We start from the raw sequence: 25,711 nt of genomic DNA, 5'->3' as shown, positions 1-25,711 counted from the left end.
TGATTTAAAACTCGCTTCTCCTTTGACACATTTTCTTGCCTTAAAGATGGAAACTTGCCAGGTTCTGCCAAATACATGAAGGCAGAAACTGAAAGAAGGCATGCTCTTTAAGTGTTTATTATATATTTATATTTCCAAAGCAGCAATAGCATACCCAATCCATCTTGCAATAGCAATAACTTGTTCCCAATCCATCTTGAAAATCTCTTCCAGGAGCTTCATCTGCTATGATCTCCATTTTGTAATATTACGCCTTTTTTTGGAACTTGTGATGGATGGACCTTGGGTCAGCCTCCTGGGGATCCAGAAACCAATCAGGGCTAGGTAGAGTGTTATCCAACCAGGAGAGAGTGGGTAGTTAGATTCTGACTTAAACTGTCAGTTAAATAGGCTTAGCTACAGCCTGGATAAGGCTTAACTGTCAGATAGGCCTCAGATTACAGCTGGGAAAGGTCTTGGTTAGTGGTTACCTAGGCAGGGAAACCCAGTTTCTCTCTCTGAGGGGAAGATCCTTGAAGAGGCTGGGAGTTTTACACAGTAAAGTGAGTGTGTTAAGTGTAGAGAGTTTTGATTGAAACAAAGTGTTGTGCCTCATCAGAGTAGCCATTAAGCCATAGCCCACATTGTGTTTAAATACAATTCCAGTTTTGTTTACAAAGTGCCTCATCATTACTTTAATTTTCTGATTGAGGGATAAGTGGTCACAGATTTTTGTTCATATTGTTAGAAATCCTTGCTACTGGATATGAGGAAACATTACCACATACAGATAATATCAGACCTCTCAAGTGTTACTGATAGGGAGGACCTAAATTTTAAAGCACCCAAATCTGGTCATGTTACCTCACTCCCATCTTTATTGAGGGAGGTTGCCAGAGAAACATTTTCCCACGTGAGAATATTTGAATCTTTACAATGCTCCACTTTAGGCAGAAAAGGAAATCTTAAAGCAATTAAAATTTAAGCTTCCAGGCAACAAAAATTAGTAAAGTAATCCAATTACTCCAGGTAAGGAAATATTCAGCAAAGACTACTAATTCCAATTGTAATGAAGTGCTATCTTAGGAGCACCCTGGTCGCAAGGGAAACAGACCTGGTACATATGCGGGATGGGTCTTGGATGGGCAAGATGAGGAGCAAAATGCATGGGACTCACATCTTGCATGCATAAGATGCTTGGGAAGGTGGACATTCCAGAAAAAGGAGCCAGTCATTCTATGGGAAGGAGGATTGATATGCATGATTTGCACTAGTACCAGATCATGTTCAAGATCTTGTCATAGTAATAATAATAATAATTTGTTATTTATACCCCACCCATCTGACTGGGTTTCCCCAGCCACTCTGGGCGGCTTCCAACAAAATATTAAAATACAATAGTCTATTAAACATTAAAAGCTTCCCTAAACAGGGCTGCCTTCAGATGTTTTCTAAAGTCTGGTACTTGTTGTTCTCTTTGACATCTGGTGGGAGGGCGTACCACAGGGCGGGTGCCACTACTGAGAAGGCCCTCTGCCTGGTTCCCTGTACTTGGCTTCTCACAGCAGGAGAACCGCCAGAAGGCCCTCGGAGCTGGACCTCAGTGTCCGGGCAGAACGATGGGGGTGGAGACGTTCCTTCAGGTATATTGGACTGAGGCTTTAAAGGTCAGCACCAACACTTTGAATTGTGTTTGGAAACGTACTGGGAGCCAGTGTAGGTCTTTCAGTATATAGGTCTTTCAATATATAAAACCCTAAACAACTAGGATCCAGGTAACCTGAAAGACCCTCCTGCCCCTGTATTGACTTGTAAGACCAGTTGGATCATCTGGAGAAAATGTATTCATGGCACTGCACTCTACATAATATCATAGGGCGATGACCTATGCTCTTGCCTGTTTTCTGTGGAATGTCCTCCCCTCTGCCATTCAGGAAGCAGCAACCACCAGCTGCTTCAGATGTCTTGCAAAGACTTCCTTTTTGGTCAGGCTTTCCCTGACCCATATGACTGGACCCCAATTTATGTACATGAATCTCCTGAACTTGTTTCACTTGCTTTTATATTGTTTTAAGGTTGTATTTTTCTTTTAATGGATAGTGTGTTTACGTTGCACATAGTGGACACCATTTATGAGAATTTAAAAATATTAAATAGCTTAGAAATAGTTTTAAATAAATAAACCAATGATCTGTAGCAAGCGACGAAGCAATAAAACCATAGAAGAGAATGCAAGAGTCAACAGCACTCTTTGGAATATTTAGCATTTTGACTGCTGGCGGTTCTTTCGTAGAGCCCAGTACACTCCGTATTTGGGAGATTTCTTGGATACTGTTTCAATTGCATGTGGCTTGCTAGATGACTTGACCCTTATTATCAACACAGCTTTAAAGACCTGAGTGTTCTTCTAAGTAAAACTGAAAGACAGCTGTGGTGAGAGGACAGGACTTGTTCCTTAACCAAAGGAGCAACGCTGGAAGCTACTCTAATGATGCACTCCTAGCCAACTTCCAATGGTAGGGTCACTCCCAGGACCCTATGTCTAGCCTATCCTTCTCCAATTGTAACCAGGATGCTGCTGTTGTTCTCTTTCTTACTATGTACTCAAGCATCTCTGCTCAAACAGTGATCTTCCAGGGTGGCAGCTGTTCCTCTGGTTTGACCACTGTGCTTTCAAAGTTACACCAGGTCACTGAATATAGCCACTACAATGCGCCTTTCTGAAGAGTCAATACTGGCTCTTTTGAGCACCATGCTAGCTACCACCTGCCCTATTCCATACTTATAACCGGTCCAAAATGCAGTGACCAGGCTCCACTTAATGAATATAATCCTTGTTTTAAAATAGTTGCACTGGCTGTCAAGTTGTTTCCAAGCCCAATTCAAGGTGCTTACTTACACTGATGCTTAGGGCTTTAAACAACTTAGGCCCTGTCTTCGTTCTTATAGATCCTCTTGGGCATTCTTTTAGTTCCATCACTAAGAATTGGGGGGGAGGAAATGGCAGCCTGGGAAAGGGTTGTCTCCATGTCAGCCCCAAATTGTGGAATTCCCTCCCTACAGAGGTGCATCTAGCTCCATCGTTATTCAGCTTCTGACTTATACCAATGATGCATATATTTACCTGGACCTTTAACAGTTTTGGCATTTCCTGCCTTCTGACATTCCACCCAAAGATCTGAGGCTGCAGCTGGTGGAGATGGGAGACCGGTGTGACTGGGGCTAGTAGTGTGTGATGCTCGCTCCTGTCTCAGCATGCTTTCAGGTGCACACTTGAATGTGGCTTGGCAGAACAAGATCCGATGCCCTGGTTGGTGTGTAGGCACCAGGAAAAGGGTGTTGTAGCTGCTTTGCTGGTGTGTTTGGCTTAGTGCAATGTCCAAACCCAGTCTTGTGGTTTAGCTTCTCCCTGACAAACCACAAGCCATAAAACAAACTTGTGGTTTGTCAGGAAAGAGATAAACCATGAGTGTGGATTTGGATGAGACAAGAAACCAAACTATGACTTAGCTCACCACAGCACAGCAGAAAAACCCCCAAGGAAGAGGAGCAAAGCAGCTGTGGTATCTTCACAGGGAGCCTTCAAATTCAGGAATTTGTGAAGGTAAACCGGGAGGATGCCACATGAGCTGTTCAGCAGCAATCAATATGTACTCGCAGTGTTTTGTCACTGGCTATCCAGACATGCTGACGGAAGTTCTGATGGCAACAAAACTCACAGTATACTTGACAATATACATACACAGCAACATTTCAATCAGTTCAACTGTGTTTTAATAAGGGAATTTCTTGAATCATGGTAGAGATTGTCTACAAAGTAACAAGGATTATTTTGGTAGTTTACAAATTCTGTTCGGAACTGTAAAATCAAAATATACACCTAAGTGTTAAGAGAATATCTAAATAAAAATATGGCATTACTATTTTACTTAAATGTTCAATTTCTCCTTAAACAAGAATTTCATATTGTCTTTTTTTGGAATGGACTAGATTCATCACTATAAAGCTGGAAGGAATGGCAGATTGTATCACTGATTTTTGGCAAGTGGATTCCAATTAACACTCACAACATTTTCAAAGATACTAAAAAAATAATGTGGCCCCCTTTCTCAGTTTAAAAAGCTGCACAAACGTTATGGTAGCAATAACAAAAAAGTATTAATTTTATTTTTTTTGTTAACCATAGGAACTTGGGTGCTGAAGGACTTTCCAAAGTAAAAAGCAGTTCTCTTTGGGGATATTAGTCAATTAACTTAATAAAGTTCTGTTTTAAGAGGATTTTTCTTTCCTGCTGCGAGGCGAGTCTGCTCCATTTGAGGTTAATGTTCCATTTATTCCATTTTCTAAAAATAAGACAATATACACTGTTAAGCTCTTTTCTAGAAAGCATTAAAAAAGTGTATTATTCATTTAGCAGAAAGCCAAACTTAAAACAATACAAGTCCTGCTGAATCAGACCAAAGGTGGGTTTTGTTTAGCATCCCATTATCCCACAGCAGCTTTAGAAGAAATGGTAAAATTCTGTCCAGACAACTTTATATTACAACCAGATTTTCAAAAATAACATTCACCATACAAGTTAGGTGTGGGGAACCTTTGACTCACCATATATTTTTGGACTACACATCCCATCATCCCTAGTCATTAGTATTGCTTGTTGGGGCTGATGGGACTTGACAGTCCAGCAACATCTGGTAGGCCAAAGTTTCCTCACACCCGATATAGATATATGTTAATAGTGCCCAGAGTGGCTTAGGACAAATAGCTACAATAGTATTCTATGCTTGGCAGAAAGGCCACACTATCTGAAAAACACCACTGAGGGCTGCCGCCAAGAATTAGAGAATTGGCCTAGAAGTGGGTAGACTTGGAGAAGTGTTTCCCAAACTTGAGTGTCCAGTTGTTTTTGGACTACAATTCCCACAACCCCTGACACTGGTTCTGCTAGCTAGGGATGATGGGTTTTGAAGTCCAAAAACAGCTGGAGATCCAAGTTTGGGAAGCAGTGACTTAGAGGCTCGAATCCTCAGTCAGTCATGAAGCTTGCTGTGTGATCTCGGGCCTGTCACCAACTCTCACCATATCCTACTTCACAATTGTGAAGAGGAAAGGAACTGGATCCCTGCACACTACCTTATATTTCCTTGTAGAAAAGGGGAAATAATTTTAAAAATCTAGATTTCCAAATAGGTAAAGCCCTGTAATTTATGTCATTGACAGAAGATCCAGCAGGCAATGAATGCCTAGGGGGGCACTTGGTTACCCCTTTCCTGCCCTTCTTAACTTTTCATCCTAGGTCAGCTTACAATGCAACTAAAAACCCCAAACAGTAAAATGCACCAGTAACAAAAATATACATAATAAATTTCAAGAGTCAACGAGTGAAACTAGGTAATGACTCCATATGTCTAATTTTCAGCACTTTCATGACTGCATGCAACCCAAGAATCTAAAAATAACAAAAAAATGAATTGGGGCTTGAGCAGTTGAGTGCTATTGAACGAGTGCCAACCATTCTGTGATCCACCCTGAGATCTTACGACGAAGGGCAGGAATCCAGTAAATAAATAACTTAGCCAGAATTCTGACATTAGAAACTTCTTGCTTTATTTGCAGAGACCTCTCGTCCTTTATGCGCCGCTAGAAGGTGCAGTAAATTAAGATCACCACTCAAGCCTGTGGATTGTCTACACTCTGCAGTTGTGATCACTAACCCAGGGCAAGAAGATAAATGAAAAGAGACAAGAGCTCCTTCCAGAGACAGAATACTATGAAAGATGCTATGTGTGACACACCCACACATTACATTTAAAGCATTCTTTCACTGACTTTTCACAGTCATGGCTTCCCCCAAGGAACCATGGGAGCCACAGTTTTGCAAAGGGTGCTGAGAGTTGTTAGGAGAACATTAACAAATGAAAGTTCCCAGGATTCTTTGTGGGAAACCAATTTTATCTCCCAATGAATCTGTCTCGCCAATATTTGGTTATGTAAGAAATTAGTGCCGCTGCCCTTGAATTCAGGGAACGTAGCATTGGCTTAAGCGTCACTGGTAACGAGGTTCCTCAATGCCTTGTGGAACTTGTTTCATTTCCCCCTCCACCAAAACTGTACAGGGTAAAGGACTGAAATACAAACCTCTTTCTTTTTTGGAAGGCTTGCTTTTAGTTGTTGCAAACTTCTTTTTCACTGGTTGGGGAGGTGAAGAATGTTCTCTCCACCTTCTCAGCTGGAAATTGATGAACTTCCACATCATAAAGGCCTGTGTGAAACAGATAGATGCCAGTACGCTGATTCTACAAAGAGAAGACAGATTACTGTACTAGGATTCCTGAAGATCCGGAAATGAGAAGCATCAGGAAAACTGTTCCCACTGGGCAGGATGTTTCTTGGCCATTTATCAAGCCTTTTATTTCCTTGTTATCTAGGAAAGTACATAAAAAGCCCAGAGAGATTAGGTTTAATGGAAGCATAGCAAAGCTTCAGGAATTTAACAAGGTAATAACACAATAGGAATGCATAGACTGAAAAGCATGTTCTGAAATTGGCAAATTCTCTCGTTCCCATGCAATAACTAAACTACACTTGGCTGTGAGTCCTGGAAGACCTGCTCCCTGCCTTGCAGGCCTTTTCCCACTTGACCTGGGAAGGCAAGGCCCTGACTGACTCCAGCTACAAAAGCTGAGGCTGCTGAACAGACTCTTGGTCTCAGGTATTGTCTGTGGGGTTTAGTTGTGTGCTGCCCGGAGCATGGTTTGAACTGTGGAAAGGCAACATACAAATAAAATTTATGGAATATGACAAAGAAGATAACATCCAATTCTCTAACCAGGAGGGCGACACTTTTTTGTACTTTGATCTAGATGAAGATATTTCACACTTCGTTATTAGTGACATACACTATGTGGCTAGATAAACAGCAGCCCATGATCTGCAGCTCACTGAAACAACATCCTTCCAGGAACTATAAATATAGTCACGGTGCTGTGTAACTAGAAGCTGAAATTCATACTGAAACTGAGCCAAAATTCTTTGTGGAATGGTTTCAACACTTTCTGGAGTCATCACAGATAGACCCTAAACATCTACCCTCAACGTGAAGGAGTGGCACCAACAACATCAGGTGGTCAACATGCTCAAGTGTTTAAATTTAAGGATTTATGCTTGAACTACAAAAAGAAACGTTTCCTGAAAAGACAGGCAGTGCACACCACACATTTTTAACAGCATGTTTTACATCACATTTTATTCTGCAAAACATGTACACAAGGAAAGTTCTTATTTACTATTTTTACAGTTCTACATCTCAGCTAATTCACCCTTAACGTACCCTAATCCTGCATAGAGAGAGGTAATTTTCATCTGTTTTACTATTTTAACTTTCGTATGTGTCAGGGGTTCAGGAGCAGAGTCACTGGAGAGGGAAGAAACAGAGAGCGAGGGGGAGGAGTCGGAAGGAAATGTCAGCGGCGACAGTAGTCCAAGATCTCTGAGTCTCTCCAGTGACTCGGAGGATTCACAGAAAGGGGCCCCCATGGTCAGGGCAAGGGGAGTGCCCAGGGGGACACCTCGGGAAGAAGGGGACTCAGAGAGTAGCAGCTGGAAATCCGGACCAGCGTCCCCCCCAGGGTGCAGTAGGGGGGAGGAGTCCAAGGCATCGGGATCAGGGAGCGCGCAGGCAGAGGGAGAACGTGAGGCAGGAGTGGCCACACCCTCGTCAGGGAGCGAGGAAACGGTCATCCGGAAAGTAAAACGCGCGCGCGCGCCAAGTTCAAATGTACAGGAGGGCGGCAAGGTGGGCAGCCCGGGTAAGGAGCCAGGTCCTAAAGCCCGCCGAAGAGAGGGGGAGGAGTCAGAGGGGTCTAGCTCCGCGTCGGAAGAGTCCAGGAGGAATGAGACCCCGGGGGGTAGTAAGACCCAGAGGAAGAGAGAGAGAAGGAAGAGGTGGAGTAAGATTAGAGTCTTGAACTGGTGCACGGGGGGTGGAGATCCAGACAGAGCTTCGCCGGTCTAAAGTCCAGACGTAGGGCTGGGACGCTGAGACTTGTAAATGGAGACTATTCTTCAATAAAGACTTTGATACTGTACTATCGGCTAGCGTTGGTCCTTGGTGAGCTGGGACCCGGAGCCAGCCCTGACAGTAAGCTCTGTCTCCTATTTTAAAGTTTTGGCACCAAGAACCTCGCCACGTGAGTCGGCGCAGCGAGGACAGAGGAGGGGTGCTTACAGAGCTCACAAAACTCAGGCAAGATGACGACGGAAGAGCAGATAAAAGCCCTGCAAGAAGCGGTGACACAACTCAGCACTGAGGTAATTGCATCCAGGAAGAGAGAGGAGGAGATGGTTACCTCCTGCCGGGACCTCCAGGCCAGGTTGGACGTGCTTTCCAAAGAGGGGCAAACGGGAGCCAAGGCAGAAGGCATAGGTTTGGGGAGAAGGGGAGGAAGCCTTGTATCGCATTTCGACGGGAGTTTGCAGCAGTACCCCAACTTCAGAGCAGACCTGCTGTTTGCGCTGGATTTACTTGACAAAGACTTTAGAGATGAGAGAGAGAGAGTGGGGTTTATCTTGTCCCATTTGCATGGGGAAGCCAAAACGTGGCTGCGGAATCTATGGAGGGACAATGATCCAGCGCTCCAAGATGCGAAGGCTTTTATTAAAGCAATGGACTCCTGCTTTTTATCAAAGGTAGACGTCGATATTGCCAGGAGGGACATACATGGACTTAAACAAGGCAAAGCCAGCGTGCGGCAGTACCATACTCGATTTTTCGGACTGGTTCATGCCCTGGGGTGGGAAAAAGATTCTGCGCCAGTCAGAGACCTCTTTTGGGAGGGGTTGAATGCAGATGTAAAAGCGGAGATTGGAAGAGGGGAGAGACCAAGGAGCACCCAGCAGGTAGTCCAGAGGGCTCTGGAGATCGGGGTGCATCTGGAAGAACGTCCTTGCAACAGGGAAGAAGGGCGTTGGGGAAGGGCACCAGCCAGAGCACCTCCCTTCTTTCCCAGAGAAGCAGCGCGTGCGCACTCCACACCCTCGCAGGGAGGGGGAGAAGAGCCGATGGAGATAGGAGGTGCCAGGGCTCAGTCAGCTAACAGAGCCCTAACACCGGGAGCAGCCAAAACGAAGCCTCCTAGAGGGAACAGGAAGTGCTACATCTGCGACAGTGCTCAACACATGGCGAAAGAGTGTCCCCAGAGGCTCCACAAGCACACTGCAGCCTCCGCAACAGTCGCTGAAGCAGCTCAATTGAAAACGCAGCAACAGTTAAACGACAGAGTCTGGCTGGAGGAAGAGGCACTGGGGTCCAGTCAGACAAGTCAATGAAACAATCCCCAGCACTTTTGCAACCCACAGACCCCCTCCCACCCAAACCAGTGGTGCAGCTTACAGCGTCTCTCCAACTGCCCAATGGACGCACTCTGGAGGTGCCGATCACCATTGACTCCGGCAGCAACGCTGACTTTATAGGACTGGAATTCATTCAGCAGCACAATATACCACTGCTACCAGCCACGCTGCCCCTGAACGTTGTCACGGTGGATGGCAGAGACTTGTTAGGGGAGCAGGTGGTGCAACAAACGCAACCAATGGTGATGCGGATTGGAAATCACCGAGAAGTCATCAGCTTTAATGTCACACACCTGTCGGACACGCCTGTAGTCCTCGGCATGAGTTGGCTGCACAGGCACAGCCCAGCATTGGCGTGGTACCAACGCCAACTGACCTTCGGCTCCTCCTATTGCGCGGAACATTGCATCCTTCCTAGCCCGGAAGAAGGAGGGGACGACCCGCAGCTACAATTAGGCACGCTGCAAGCAGTGCCTCGCAAGTATGCAGCGTTTTTGGAGGTTTTCTGCGAGAAGGAAGCGGACAAGCTGCCCCCCCACAGGCCCTATGACTGCAAGATTGACCTCCTGCCAGGAGCGACGCTGCCAGCCGGGAAACTGTATTCCATGTCTGAGGATGAGCTGCAGGAGCTCAAGGAGTTCATAGACCTCAACTTGAAGCGCGGTTTCATCCGGGAGTCGAAGGCAGCGGGGGGCAGTCCTGTATTCTTTGTGAAGAAGAGGGACACGCCCCAAAAAAGACTTGTGGTAGACTTCAGAATTTTAAATTCCAGAACCAAGCCCGCGGCCTTTCCCATGCCCAAGATAGATGACCTGCTGGCGACGGCGAGGAAAGGACGCGTTTTTACAAAGTTGGATCTGCGAGGGGCGTACAACCTGATTCGCATACGGGAAGGAGACGAGTGGAAGACTGCCATGTTCACGCCCCTGGGCACATATGAATACAGAGTTATGCCCTTCGGTTTACAAAATGGCGCCCACTGTTTTCAAGCTTTCATGCATCACGTCCTGGCGGGTCTCCTCTACAAGACATGCGTCTGCTTCTTGGACGACATCCTGATATTCTCAGAATCTGAGGAGGCCCACGAAGGTGACGTCAAGGAAGTTCTGCAGAGACTGCAGGAGCATCGGCTGTATGCCAAGCTGGAGAAGTGCCAGTTCGACAGGACGGAGGTGGATTTCCTAGGCTACAAGCTGTCGGACAAGGGGCTTGCCATGGACAGCGCCAAGGTTCGCGCAGTGTTGGACTGGAAGAGCCCGCGCAATCGGAAGGAGGTCCAGCGGTTTGTGGGGTTCGCCAACTTTTACCGCAAGTTCATCAAGGGGTTCGCGATGCAGACGGCGGCCATTACTGACACGCTCAGCTCTAAGAAGAAGAAGTTCATCTGGACGGAGCAAGCGGAGCAGTCCTTTCAGAACCTTAAGCGTCTCTTCTCGTCCGAAGGGCAGCTACTGCATGTGAATCCCAGCAAACCGATGAGGGTTGAAACAGACGCCTCAGACAGAGCCGTGGGCGCCGTACTGTTGCAGGAGGACCCGCATGGGGACTGGAGACCGTGTGCCTTCTACTCTAGGAAGCTCAGCAAGTCGGAGCAAAACTACACCATCTGGGACAGGGAGTTGCTGGCCATTCATGCAGCATTCAAGGCGTGGCGACACTTCCTCGTCGGGGCCAAGCACACCGTGCAGGTCCGCACGGATCATAAGAACCTGGAGTACTGGCGCACGGCAAGATTCCTAAACCAGCGGCACATCAGATGGGCGGAATTTTTCGCGGATTTCGACTTCAGGATAGAATACATCCCAGGCGACAACAACATCATGGCGGATGCACTGTCCAGGAAGCCGCAATACCTCGAAGAGGCGGCACCAGCAGCGGCCAAGCACATTTTCGCTCCGAAAGCGTGGGCGTGCGCTGCAGCAACCGTGGACTTGGAGGCGGTCCGTCGAGCACTGCAGAGGGACCCCTTTGCACAAGCCAAGATGGAGGAGGTGCACAAGGGCACGGTGAAGGACGACGAGTTCCAAGTACGAGACGGATTGCTCATCCGCAGAGGGGCCCTCTACGTACCGGGAGACGACCTCCGGGCGAAAGTACTGCAGCAGTTACACGACGCACCCACCGCCGGGCACTTTGGCAAGGAGAAGACGGCAGAACTCGTTGCCAGAGATTTTTGGTGGCCCAAGATGCGGGGGGAAGTCGCGGAGTACGTCTCGAGGTGCGACACCTGCCAAAGGGCCAAGTCAGTCCACAAACCTCCGGCGGGACTGCTCGAACCGCTGCAGACTCCGAGCGAACCGTGGGAGAGGGTGGCCCTGGACTTTGTCACGGATTTACCCAGCTCAAGGGGTAAAACGGCAGTGCTAGTGGTGGTGGACATGTTCACTAAAATGGCCCACTTCATTCCGTGCGCGAAGGTCGCCACGGCAGAACAGACCGCCAAACTGTTCATAGACCACGTCTTCAGAGTGCATGGACTGCCACGGTCTATCTTGTCCGACAGGGGGCGCCAGTTCATTTCGAGCTTCTGGCAGAAGCTGATGGGTTTCCTGAACGTCAAGATCAACCTAGCGTCGGCGAGACACCCGCAGACCAATGGACAAGCGGAACGCGTCAACGCCGTCATGCAGCAGTACCTGAGATGCTACGCAAATCAACAGCCGACGACATGGGTGGACTACCTGCCGCTCGCTGAGTTCGCTTACAACAACACGAAGCACGTGTCCACAGGGGTGACACCGTTCTTCGCCAACAACGGGAGGCATCCCAGAACCTTCCCGGGATTAGAGAGACTGGGGGAGGGGGAGCCACAGGCAGCGGAAGTCTTGGCGGCGGAATTGCAGGAAGTCCACGAGCAGCTTAGGAGGCAGTTAGAGCTGGCAAAGCACGCATACAAACTGCAGGCTGACAAGCACAGGAGGGTTGGTGAAGACATACAGGTGGGAGACTGGGTGTGGTTAGCGGCCCACGCAGTGCCGACCAGATCCTTAGCTAAGAAGAAACTCGGACATAAGCAGCTAGGACCTTACCTAGTTGAGGCACAGATCAATCCGGTGGCCTTCCGGTTGACACTTCCGGAAGGATCCAGAATGCACCCAGTATTCCATAGGTCGGTGCTCACGCCCTACAAAGCACCTCACCGATTTCAGGCGCAGGGCACGGCACCAGACCAGTATGAGGAGATCCCCCCAAGGAGGGAGTCGCCAAGAAGGGAACCCATCAACCAGGTCACAGAGATTTTGGACTCGAGATGGGGGGAAGAGGGAGTAGAATATTTTCTCGCAAGGGAAGGTACCCCGGCCAGCGCCAACAGTTGGGTGCCGGACTATGCCCTGGACGAGCCTCTCCTCAAAGAGGAGTTTCATGCCTTGTTCCCACACAGGCCCATGCCAGCCGAGTATTTCGACGACTGGCTTTTCACACCCACGCTTTCTACCAGCACGTTCCAGGGATTCACCTCGGACGAAGAACCACCATTAGACACACGTTCACCGGAGGGCTCGCCCTCGGGGTTTGCCTCAGACCGCTCATTTTGGTGGGACAATCGAGGAGAGGAGAGGTGGCTGAGGGGCCCTTGGCAGGCAACGGACCCAGAGGGGAACGAGGGTGAGAGGGACATGGACGTGATGGGGGAGGACGTTGGGTTCGAGCATGGCGGCACGGAGATGGAAGCAGAGGAGAACGAGGTCGGCGAAGACATGGAGGACGAGCCGGATTTCTCTAACTGGATGCACGCCACGGGGGACGAACTGTATCCACCATTCACCCCCACAACGACGGAGCACCCAGCACCCCCGCCGGAGGAAGGGGAGGGGGGAAGGGGGGGCTTCGAGGGGGGGATGGATGTCAGGGGTTCAGGAGCAGAGTCACTGGAGAGGGAAGAAACAGAGAGCGAGGGGGAGGAGTCGGAAGGAAATGTCAGCGGCGACAGTAGTCCAAGATCTCTGAGTCTCTCCAGTGACTCGGAGGATTCACAGAAAGGGGCCCCCATGGTCAGGGCAAGGGGAGTGCCCAGGGGGACACCTCGGGAAGAAGGGGACTCAGAGAGTAGCAGCTGGAAATCCGGACCAGCGTCCCCCCCAGGGTGCAGTAGGGGGGAGGAGTCCAAGGCATCGGGATCAGGGAGCGCGCAGGCAGAGGGAGAACGTGAGGCAGGAGTGGCCACACCCTCGTCAGGGAGCGAGGAAACGGTCATCCGGAAAGTAAAACGCGCGCGCGCGCCAAGTTCAAATGTACAGGAGGGCGGCAAGGTGGGCAGCCCGGGTAAGGAGCCAGGTCCTAAAGCCCGCCGAAGAGAGGGGGAGGAGTCAGAGGGGTCTAGCTCCGCGTCGGAAGAGTCCAGGAGGAATGAGACCCCGGGGGGTAGTAAGACCCAGAGGAAGAGAGAGAGAAGGAAGAGGTGGAGTAAGATTAGAGTCTTGAACTGGTGCACGGGGGGTGGAGATCCAGACAGAGCTTCGCCGGTCTAAAGTCCAGACGTAGGGCTGGGACGCTGAGACTTGTAAATGGAGACTATTCTTCAATAAAGACTTTGATACTGTACTATCGGCTAGCATTGGTCCTTGGTGAGCTGGGACCCGGAGCCAGCCCTGACAGTATGTTTTAAAAGTATGGTTGTGATTTTTTCTTGATTTTAATGTTTTATCTTTTTTTGTAAAATACTTTGAGGTTTTTTTATAACAAAGCTTAATTATAATAATAATTATACTATAAGTTCATGAAATAAATTAAAAATAATTTTTTGACAGGAGCCAAATATGACCCTCCAGACCTCTGTACCCTGTCTTTGGGATACTCCTCCATCCCTCACCAACAACACTGCCCTGTGTCGTCTTCATTTTTGCCTGGCTGGCATGTGTCTCTTACCTACAAAAACAATTCTTGCTTGCCTTGACAGAGGGTGAGAGATGAGGCAGATGGGGTGTAGAACACACAAATTAAGAGCCTCAGCCATGGCTCCACCCACTTGTGGCTCTAGTCCCACCCACTTTTTGACTTTCGCCCTGCCCACCAATGGAATGCAGCTTCTGGAAGGCTTCCCATCCCGCCTTCCCCTGCTTTATGCAAATGCTGATTAACTGGGAATTGTACAAGTTCTAGGTAAAGCCAGTTCATACAAAAGCAGAGTACTCAAACAAGTCTCATTCACATGAAGGTATGACTTTAAAGCACCACAGAAGAAAGAAGCCTGCCAGCTGTTCATCTGATGCTGCCTCTTCTTTCAAACAGAAGCCCACCAGATGCTTTTAGGAAAGTGGTCGCCAAACAACTCATGAAGTTTCACTGCCTCTAACTATGAAGCTGTGCCTGTCGTCTCATACCTGATGGGCAGCACATTGAAGTTTCCGGTACTAAAATCCAATGTTTGATCCTCTGCTCTGGCAAGGCCAAATCCAACAGTAAGGACGGAAAGAATCAGGGTCAGAAGTCTTCCCAAAACAAAAAGGACGGCCCAGATTGAAAACCTAGAGGGAAGAGACCAGGTATGAACATATTACCTGCACCTCAGTAGAATTCCATCCATTCATTGTACTACTTACAGCAATTATTTCAGAGGCAGGTATGATGAACATACGTGTTGAATATTAAGGTGTCATGGGCCAAAAGTACTTGACTTCACACATACATTTTAGAACACCGTTAAGCCAGAACACTGTCCCTTCTCACACATCCAGGAAGGCATTCTAGAGGATACAATGTGGTGGGCTCTTCTGTCATACTTCTTCCATCTCTGAGGGCTCAGAAAATGTGTGAAGCCATCTAAGCTTCAAATAGCTTCTACATTAAGGAATTGTTCAATGTGGATATATATATATCTTCTAAAAACAGGCTGGTCAAGTCCTTTCTTCAAAACTAGTGAAGCTATTCCAGGTGGGGGGAGTTTTTGTATGTGCATCTGAATGCACACCAATCTCAAGAAGTAATTGGTAACTGTTTTGTGCGTAGGAATTCTGTGGTTGTACTGAAGGTAATGAAGGCTTTGTAACTGAACAGCAAGTTGTCTTTATGCCAGAGGGGAAAGGAAGGAATATATCTGGCTAAGCTGCACTGATCCTTGAGGGCAGGAGGTGGCAAGATCAAGGGAGTGAGAAGTGCCTGGAACATGGTGTCAGAAGTGAAGAAAATGTAGGAGAAAGAGGTGAGGGGTGCACCTGACCAAGAGATACACAGGTAAGTCAGGCCAAAGTCTGTGTACCCGAAGTAATCAGCCAGATATTTGCTTGCAGACTTCAATTTATATCTTAAACAGAGAACTTAACAAAACTATCTCTATTATTATTATTATTATTATTATTATTATATGTTCTTTTAATGTACAGAAGAACAGGGATCATTTGCTGAAGCAGCCCAATGTTAACTGTACACGTTCAAGCATTAATTAGAAGTTGTATTTCCAGACATATTTTTAAAGGTTGGAAGTTACTGTAAAGTACTTACCCTTTCTGATATTTTTCATCACTGAAGTAAAACAGTCTGGAGATGTGGAACAGAAACTCCACAAAGTAATGTAGCACAAGAAGAACAAGGCCAAGGTGGGTCAAACTAAGAACAAAAATGAAAGGAAATAAGTTTCTAGTTGGGAGAGGGACACAAAGTCTTTGATTAAACCCACTCATTTGGCATTGCATTAATTAAATTTGGCACAGGAATTCAGAGCTCAATGACAGCTTCCTATGTCCACTTTCAAACAGGCCCAGGAATATACAAACACGTTCTGCAGCAGTATAGATCCCTCAGTGATGCAGATCATCAGAATGAAAATCTGATGCATGCATTTTGGTTCCCTAGCCATCCAAGTTGTGAAAGATAGGTGTGAAGGATGGGTTCGCTCAGTTGTGGTGCCAGTTACAGAACACCTTCCTGATGGAAGCCCACCCGGCTCTGCCTTTATCACCCTTCTGCCAAACAATGAGAACATAACTCTTTCCTAGAACAGTTCAGGGCAGGTGTCCTTGGATGGCAACTGTTATGAATTCTCCTGGTTTTTGCACTTTGACTGCTTTATTGATTTTAATGTTTTATTGGAGATTTTAAATTGAATATCTGCTGAAGCAACACTGGATATAAATAAAAATACATACATATATATATATATATATATATATATATATGCATCCACACACACAAAACTTGATGTTTCTAAATTTAAACACAAACTTTTCTAGGGGACAAGAAAATTTGTAAAAATACACTGCCATCAGACATTCAACTTGAAAACTGAGCATTCAAAGTAAAACATGGGCTTACTGCATCATTGCAGTGAAAGTGAAGTTCAAGCAACTGCTTGACCCCCATGCTCAATTTCAAAGGCAGGGGAGAAATGCAATATATATATATATATATATATATATATAGTAATTTGCTTTGGATATTGAAATAAAGCTGCTGTGTGCATTCAAGATAAATTCAACAGTTCAGGTACGATCTTGTCTCCTGCGGTCTGGTCAGGAAAAGATGGAATAAATGAGTTATTGCCGAAAAAAACTTTTCCCTTTGAGGGAAACACCTGATTGCTAAACACCTAGTGGACTTCTACAGTCATTTTACAGGGTACAATGTAATGTATGTTGGATTGCAGTATCTGAACACTTGATACTGTGTTTCACTATCAAATTAGTTATTTATTATTGAATTTAACCGCGCCCCCATCCTCTCTAAGGGGGTTCGGTATGGCAGTAAAACAAGTAAGTCACTTACTTTAACAGATAAGCTCCAGCGATATGGAAAAGATAGAGTCCAATGTAAACAAGCTGGCGAGGAATGTCTTCCTATGAAAAAGCCACAGCTTTATCAATTCTGCAGGGAGTTCCCATAACTTAAATACATTCACCAGTTTCTGGACATTACCCAATCCGGACAACCATTTCTTGTCTTATACTATTCTGTTTCTAATAGCTGATCCTGGAGTTTGTTAGTACCCTGAAATCTTACTCAAATCTTTAAAATAAATGTTCTGCTTGATTTATTTCACAAATGCTTAAAAGACATACAAACATGTTTCTATGTGTGCAAAAATAAGAATAAATGTAGAAGATTTGCATGGTACTAAGATTTCTACAATATTCAATCCTCAGTTTCCCACGTCTAGGTTTCAAATTGCAACAGGCCAGAAACTTTGCCACCTAAGAATAATAAATGTACTGCCCCAACTATTCACTGGATGTTGCAACACTAATCTTGGATAAATGGTAAAAACCACACACTGATATACTGTGGTCATACAAGACCATATTCACTATTTGCTAACCTGCCATCTTTCAGAACATAATGACCAAATTACTCTTATTATTATTCAAACCATGAACTGTTCAACCAAGCAGAAAATTAATTTTTGTTAGCAGGAAATGAGAAAGATCTCACTGTATTTGCCCTGGTAGCTGCTAATAAGGCTGATTACAATGCTGAAAGTTGTAAACGTTTATACCAAGCAGCTGTTCTGCATCGAGATCATCATAAACCAGAGCTGACAGCCACTGCAATATGCCAAGAGGGGGAAATGACTGCGGTTACTTTAAAAAAGGAAATGAAAGCTTCATGACTATGCTGGAGGATGGGTGTGTGTGCTGCTGCTGTTGCCCATACAGGCTAAACCTTGGTTCTGTGCTGGGTCTCACCCTCCCCATTTTGGAGCTTAGCAAGGCAGCGACACAGCCTTCAGAGGTTTGCAGTTCAGCAACTAACCGTATTTTTCAGTGTATAAGATGCACCCATGTATAAGACACCCCCTACTTTTGGGGACCCCAAATCTAGAAAATGGGGATATGCACTATCCGTGTATAAGACCCTCCCAGATTTTTAACCTTAATTTTAAAGCAAAAAACCCTAGTCTTATACATGGAAAAGTATGGTAGGTTTCCCAGGTGCAGTTTAGTGTTCCTAACTAACAAAAGACTCCTAGGCATGTCTATTCACTTGTTCCACTAAGTTCACTGGCACTTAATTCCTAGATAAATGTGTATAGCAGTAAGGAAACTTTGGTTCTCCAGATGCTGCTGAACTCCCATTAGCCCTAGCAAACATGGCCAAAGGTTTTCAACACCTGCTGCATGGGGTTCCAGCCTAATCATTAGAAATACAGGGTGATACATAATGAAGTATGCAGTTTCCATTTGCTATAAATGGAAACTGTATACTTCATTGTGAATCAACCTGTATATCCAGGTAAAAGCAAAGTCCCTTGGAAAAGTAACTCACAGAAATCTTCCCTACCTCTCAGAAGACCCAAGTACAGTGTGGGAGAATGCTACAAATGTTGACAGTAAGATATACAGAACTAGGCAACAACCTTGCTTAAAGCATTGCCATGAGCAAAGAGTTTGCTTTTAGAAGAATTTACTTTTCTTTCCTACCAGCTAATTAAGTCTTTAAAATATATACAGTGGTACCTCGGGTTACATATGCTTCAGGTTACAGACTCCACTAACCCAGAAATAGTACCTCGGGTTAAGAACTTTGCTTCAGGATGAGAACAGAAATTGTGCTCCAGCGGCGCGACAGGCCCCATTAGCTAAAGTGGTGCCTCAGGTTAAGAACAGTTTCAGGTTAAGTACGGACCTCCAGAACGAATTAAGTTCTTAACCCGAGGTACCACTGTACACATATTTTTAGAGGCTTCTGAACATGAAACTAAAGGTGGACTTACTTTTTTTGTCTTCTGGAAATAGAGTTCTGGAAAAGCATGCAACCAGTATGCCAGTTGGGAGATGTAAAAAAATTTCATTTGGAACCTACAATACAGCATGGAAAAGGTCAAAGATATTGAAATAGCTCTCGAATAAGACCTTGTTTAAATTAGGTGTTACAATGGAGTCATATCTGTTTCCTACAGAGATTAAGAACTAATAGTAGGATGGAAACTACCAGTCACACATTTATGAAAGAACAACATGCTTGGAATTGACAACAGAAGACCAGGAGAGCAGGCTTTTGTTTGAAGAAAAGAACTTGAAATACCTGCAAGCAAGTTGTTGGTTGATTTAACACCCTGGGACAAGTTAAAGAAACTATATGACACATGCCCCACCCCGCAACTCTGATAAACTCACGGCAATGATGTATGTGGATAGTCCCGCCAGAGTGATGTTGGGTCAGCTACATAATTCTCCTGAAAATAAGAAATAAACATGTCAAATACCCTTTATGGTTAAGACTAAACTAACTTCAGGTCTATGGAGAAGTTGGTCCCATTTGAGATCAATGGGGCTCATTCCTACTAAGTGATACAGAATTGCAGCTTGAGTATGTACAAATGAGATACTCACAGAGACAAGAATGCTTGTTCCCCAAACACAGGAGAAAAGGTAGAACGCACTGAGTTGCCCAGATTCATTGAACTTGCTGTGCTTTGTTTTGGAAAAGTGCATCTTCCTGTTAATTTTCTAAAAGAAAAGGAATCTGTGTTATTGATCTGAGTAACAGCTTTCATACGAAGTTATCTGTCATGCTTTTTAACATCTTTATGCGCCCCCTCGCCCAGCTTGTCCGGAGTTTTGGGCTGGGCTGCCATCAGTATGCTGATGACACCCAACTCTATCTGTTGATGGATGGCCATCCTGACTCGGCCCCAGACACACTGATCAGATGCTTGGAAGCTGTGGCTGGATGGTTACGTGGGAGCCGGTTGAAGTTAAATCCTTCGAAGACAGAGGTCCTCTGGCTGGGACGGGACGATATGGGATTGAGGGGGCAACTCCCATCTCTAGCGGGGGTGCAATTAGTGCCAGCACCGTCCGTTAAGAGTTTGGGTGTAATCTTCGACACCTCCCTCTCCATGGAGGCGCAGATTGCAGCTATAACAAAGGCGGCATTTTTTCATCTCCGCCAAGCTAAGCAGTTGGCTCCTTACCTCTCTCGCCCTGACCTAGCCACTGTGATCCATGCGACGGTCACCTCCAGACTGGATTATTGTAACTCGCTCTACGTGGGGCTGCCCTTGAGACTGACCCAGAAACTCCAGAGGGTGCAGAATGCCGCAGCGAGACTCCTTACAGGGTCTTCACTGCGAGATCACATTCATCCGGTGCTATACCAGCTGCACTGGCTCCCGGTGGAGTACAGGATCAGGTTTAAGGTGCTGGTTTTAACCTTTAAAGCCCTATACGGCCTAGGACCCTCGTACCTACGGGACCGCCTCTCCTGGTATGCCCCACAGAGAAACCTACGCTCGTCAAATAAAAACACCCTGAAGGTCCCAGGCCTCAGAGAGGTTAGGCTGGCCTCAACTAGAGCCAGGGCTTTCTCGGCTGCGGCTCCAATCTGGTGGAACGCTCTGTCACAAGAGACTAGGGCCCTGCGGGACCTGACATCTTTCCGCAGAGCCTGCAAGACAGAGTCGTTCCACCAGGCCTTTGGTCAGGGCCCAGCCTGACCCCCTCCTCTGGCAACCTGCACAGAATTTTGCTCAACGGTTGCCATTAATTTGACTTTAATTAATTTTTATAATGGAATGTTTTTAGAATGTTTGATTATTTGATTGTTTGATTATTTAATTGTTGTTAGCCGCCCTGAGCCCGGCTTCGGCTGGGGAGGGCGGGATATAAATAAAATTTATTATTATTATTATTATTATTATGCGAAGCCAAATCCAAGACTCATGTTGACAACACATCCATACACTCAATCAAATACCACTGTAGCAATACTCAATATTGTCCTGACAATACTTACATCTAACACATATTCTTGAATGATAGCATGTATGATTATTGCAACCAGCATGTAGAAGAAAACCGTAGCCAAATCTTTGATGCCGTAGTGATACAATGTGACTGTTTCTGTAGATTGTTTCTCTAAGAGAAGAAAAGACAGCATTAAATATACACTTATTTTACCAACCCGCTCCTAATCTGAAATTGGCACTGAAGAAATTAAAGAGTTATTTCAAGTTTAATGAAGACTCCAAGGGCTAGTTTGTTATTTACTTCTCCACTAACACAGCATTAGTTAATGCAAGTAAAAGTCTAAATTACAATATATGCAGTATGCTAAAATGTTGGAACAAATCATGCCTTTATTATTTCAGTCACCAGATTCAAAATCTTATTTATCTTTAAGAGCAGCACAGCAAGGAAAACTTAGTTTCCACCCAGAGCTAAGCTCATATTGACAATAGGCAGGGTAAGACAATGCAAAACTGTGGTTTGGTGCTAGAGTAACAAGAGAAGCAGGACCGTTGCATTTGTGTGCCCCTTTTCCTCCGGCATTCATGATTCCCTCCCTGGGTTTGTGGTTTCTGATCCATTGTTTCTGATTCTTGTTTGCAGGGAGTAAGTGTAAACCATGTTGCTGGAGGAAAGACAAACTATGATTTGCTGCAAATCAGGAAAGAAGGGATGAAATAATGATATGTGATGAGTGGGGAAGGGAGGGGAAATTCTACAGCCTTTCAAGACTCATACATGTTGCACCAAGCCATGGCTTGGTGATACATTCAAACTAGCCTATAGGTCACAAAGCAAACATCGTTACTGGTGAACTGACATGGAAAAATTGTGCTGATGTTTCTCATTCTTCAGCTGTTCCACTAGTACAGTGTTTGTTAGTGTAGCATGTTTTAGGACTAGCCTATTAGATGATATGGTAATATATTAAGCAGTGAGTCAGTATTCCTTTTCTATCTAGGACAAATGCTTAAATATTTTTTAGAGCTTTACCTGTGGCAGGGATGGTAACATTGTACTGAAGTGTAACAAAGACAACAGCTGCTTTTGCTGTAACCTGAAATGAAACAAAACCCAATTAAATAAAATTATTTCTACAAAGAACACACCAAGGATGAAATTCTAAACATACTAACAGCACAACCCTAACCATGCCTACTCAGAAGCAAGGAAAATAACATTATTATTACAATTACTATTTATTTGTGTAGCTGAAGCCATTACAAAAGAAATGGCATCAAACTAGGACAATGGGTCACAGAAGACTGGTTATTTCCACAATTCTTTACTATTTCAACAAATATACCCAGTAACTCAAGATTACCTATAAAACCCACAGATATTTCAGTCCCCTAGCCCAATCTTCTTGCCAATACATTCCTATTGTTGGCTGTTATCTATATGCATGCCTAACTAGGCTTGCCACAGTGGCCCAGATGAGTGGCTACTTATAAGCTTGTGGCTGTCCAAATAACGCAAGCAAATGCACTGCTGAGAACACATAACTGCTCATGCCACTTTTAAAACAGCTGTTCCCAACAAAAATTGCCTCAGGACATCACTTATGGGCAAGCTGGCATAGAAAGAACATAAACTGCTGCAATCTTTAGCTTCAAGAAAGAAAAATGCTAGACACATTACTTTTTACCAATGTACTGCATGGAAAACCAAGGACAACTATTTTAGAATGGCATTTGCATACATGCTTATAAAAGTGCATATGCTCCTCAGGCTACTTTCCTCCAAAGTGTCATCAGAACTTGGGGCAGCAGCTACTGAAGCAGGTTTTCAACAGAGCCTTAAAGTTATAGCGCTCAAATACTTTACAAAGAAGCACTACCATTTAAAACTGCTCTGGCGCAAGTCACTCAACTGCTTAAGTCTTCCATACCCTCATTAAACTCTGGGGCTAATAAGCTCAGTTTCATGTTTTATTGCTTTCATATGTTTTTTTTTAAAATGATATAGCAGTATATAAATATTTTTATAAGTCAGTTATTTAACTATTTCAAGGACATCTTCCCCTTCCCAGGTTCTAATCCAGAGCCATGGCAGGCACACACCTTGACACGTGTCGCATCCCCTATCTGGAGGGGCGCCAGGCAACCCCATCTGGCTGCGACCAACGACTGCAAGCGACCGCCACGCTCGGAAGGCGGGCGGTGGGGCTCGCTCTATGTACACGTCACCGTCCAGCTCACCTTCCCTGGAGCCGAGAGGAGGGGAGGAGCCGCTTCCCGCAGCGCCTCATGGGGCTTGTAGTTCTGCCCGTTGCACACAAAGGACTGCGCGCCCTCTCCCCTCCCCTTAGCCCAGGCAACGGGAGCCAAATCTCTCTCTGCGCGCTCCCCGCTTCGCACACCCTGCCAGCACCTCCCGTCTCCAAAAACGTCGAGTCTCCCCGCCCTCCCCATAGTGCTCCAGCTCCGAGTGCCACGTAACCTTGACGAGACCAGGAACTACTCAGCAGGCAGCCAGGCAAGCAAGCAAGCGCACAACCCGGTCAGAGAGGCGTGCACGGCGGAGGCTCTTTCGCCACACACTCCGAAAACCCCGTTTACACTGCGGCGGTTGCTCCGCTTCGGAAACCCTGGAGGCAGCAAAGGCGACGGGGGCTGTACCTACTTCCCCTCTCCGACAGCGGGATGCTATGTGCAGGCTTACTCAGGAGTAAGCCCCACTACTGTGCTCCGTGTGGCTTACTCCCTGGTTAGGATGCTCAGCGCTGCAGGTCTGCATTTCGGCAAGACGGAGCTGAAGTGGGTGTGGAGCACACCCGGCTCCCCCAAAGGAGAAACGAGTGTGTATATGGGGGCGGGGGGGGTGTCATGAGAGACAGATGTCAGGCCCAGCAGACTTTGACTGAGGACGGAGGCAGCCACATCTGCCGGGGTAGGGCGGCTGCTCCTGCTCGCAGGATGATGCACCGCTCGGGCTACCTACCAGCTGCTCCTCCGCGCAAACCCACAACAGCAACTGCTGACGCGGACACAACAAGGCGCATCCGCCTGCCTCCCTCGTGCCCCCCCTTGACACAAGGACCTGCTGACTTCCCACCACCCCACACTCTCCGTCTGCCAAGGCGAACGGCTCGACGAAGGACCAAAAAGCCTGCCAGATGTTTCCCGGGGCGGGGTGGGTGGAGGAAGCCGCTGCCTTAATCACCCAACTCCGTGTCCTCTCCCCCTCCACCACCCACGCCACGCAGGATCCTTTCTAAGACCCACACAGGTTTGCGGCCAGGGAGGAACTCCAGCTCCCCACGACCATGTTGCTGGCAGCATTTGGACGGCGATGAATGGGTTTGTGGATACACTTAGTATACACGCAATCGCCACACCACTCCCCTCCTCTCTTTACACACACTAGAAGGGAAAGAGGAAGCGGGAGGGACGGCGACGGCAGGGACTAGAAGCTTGTCCCCGTTGGAAACCAGTCTCTTCCCCACGCCGCGCTGGCTGAGGCCGGGGAGAAGCGGACCTCGCTCCCTAACGAGGCGCCTGCTTGACCGTAGGAAGGAGCCCGCTCCCCTCCGCCTCCCCCCATCCCTCCTGGGCGCCCTGGTCCTCCTTCCTCACCTCGAACATGAGCCCCAGCAGGAAGACCATGGCCATGCAGGAGACAATGTCCGCGTGGTTCTGCACGACGAACTCATGGCTGAGCACGGGCGGGTTCTTGCTGCTCTTCTTGCGGATCGCCATGGCGGGCAGAGCGCAGCGCGGCCACCAGCCCTTCCTTCCTCGGCCCCTGCTCCAGCCGCCGCCGCTGCCGCCGCTAGCCTATAGCCCAGCCCAGCCCCGCTCGCGCTCTCTGCGGCGGGGCCCCGAGGAAGGGGAGGACGCCCAGGCAGCCGCTCCGCCCAACTTCGCCTCCTCCTCCTGCTAGCCTCCCTGCCCCTCCCCCCTTCCGAGTCTCCAGCAGCCCAGCATTCGAAACCGCGACTCGTCGCTTCTTATCTCTCCGCCCGCAGAGAAGGCTCCATATCGGCAGGCGTTGGGAACTTGCGAGAGCGCCACCTTCCGCTCCGGAGGCCCCAGTTCCGGAACTGGACGTGGATTGGGTTAACGAGAGGGCGAAGCGGGAGGTTGGGCCCCTCCCCGCCCCTTTTAGGAAGGGCGCTCGGCCAATCACAGAGGCCGGCTCAGAGTCCTAGAGGTACGAAGGGGGAAAGAGAGAGAAGAAAAGTCTATGGTGAATAAAATCAGGGGTCGCGTGTGAGAAAGGTGAGCATGCGCGTAGGAGTTGCTTGGGTTACCTGTTACTGAAAGAGCACAGGTTGTCTGCAGCAGCCCTCGAGAACTATATGTGTGAGAGAGGACGGTCTTTGTGCCCTTTTTAGATCTGTACGTTCTGCTTCTTAAGTACAAATGTGTGGGTTTCTGTATCCCAAAATTCTATATCTCAACTGAATCGGGCAAGGCAGGGTCGTCACTCAGTAAAGGGAACACCAGGTTTTGAATGCACAAGGTCCAAGTTCAGTCTCTGGGAAAGTCTCCAGTCTGAAACCCTGTTTCAGATATCTAGATTTTGACTCTCTACATGTCTGCGTCCCATTTACTTTCTTAAGATTTTTCAGCTAAGAAACTTACGGCTTGCTTACCTCCAGCGGCATATCCGGAACAGACAAGCTGCTCAGTGCATCTGATTCCTCCTGTGTACAAAAGCAGGTGTTCCAACCCACCTGCACCCTCTCCATCACTTCACATGGCTGATATGAAGCT

The 25,711-nt window shown here is 47.0% G+C and overlaps 1 protein-coding gene across 2 annotated transcripts; it reads right to left on the bottom strand.

Annotated features, from left to right (window-relative positions):
* Positions 1-3,730: 3,730 nt before the first annotated feature.
* TRAM1 (translocation associated membrane protein 1) lies at positions 3,731-25,036 on the bottom strand. Of its 2 annotated transcripts, none has more exons than XM_083451270.1 (11): positions 24,569-25,036; positions 21,984-22,047; positions 20,998-21,119; positions 19,593-19,709; positions 19,377-19,435; positions 18,974-19,058; positions 17,029-17,099; positions 15,769-15,873; positions 14,652-14,795; positions 6,118-6,275; positions 3,731-4,322 (listed from the first exon to the last, which is right to left on the bottom strand). In XM_083451270.1, the coding sequence occupies exons 1-11, from the start codon at positions 24,689-24,691 to the stop codon at positions 4,249-4,251; spliced, it is 1,122 nt and encodes a 373-aa protein (XP_083307396.1). In that variant the 5' UTR covers positions 24,692-25,036; the 3' UTR covers positions 3,731-4,248. The 2 variants fall into 2 exon arrangements, with proteins under 2 accessions (XP_083307396.1, XP_083307397.1); XM_083451271.1 differs by lacking the exon at positions 24,569-25,036 and adding an exon at positions 23,054-23,217.
* Positions 25,037-25,711: the final 675 nt, after the last annotated feature.

Source organism: Podarcis tiliguerta, assembly GCF_965153285.1.
Source record: "Podarcis tiliguerta genome assembly, chromosome: 7".
NCBI lineage: Eukaryota > Metazoa > Chordata > Lepidosauria > Squamata > Lacertidae > Podarcis > Podarcis tiliguerta.
This window is presented reverse-complemented; position numbering and strand designations above follow the sequence as displayed.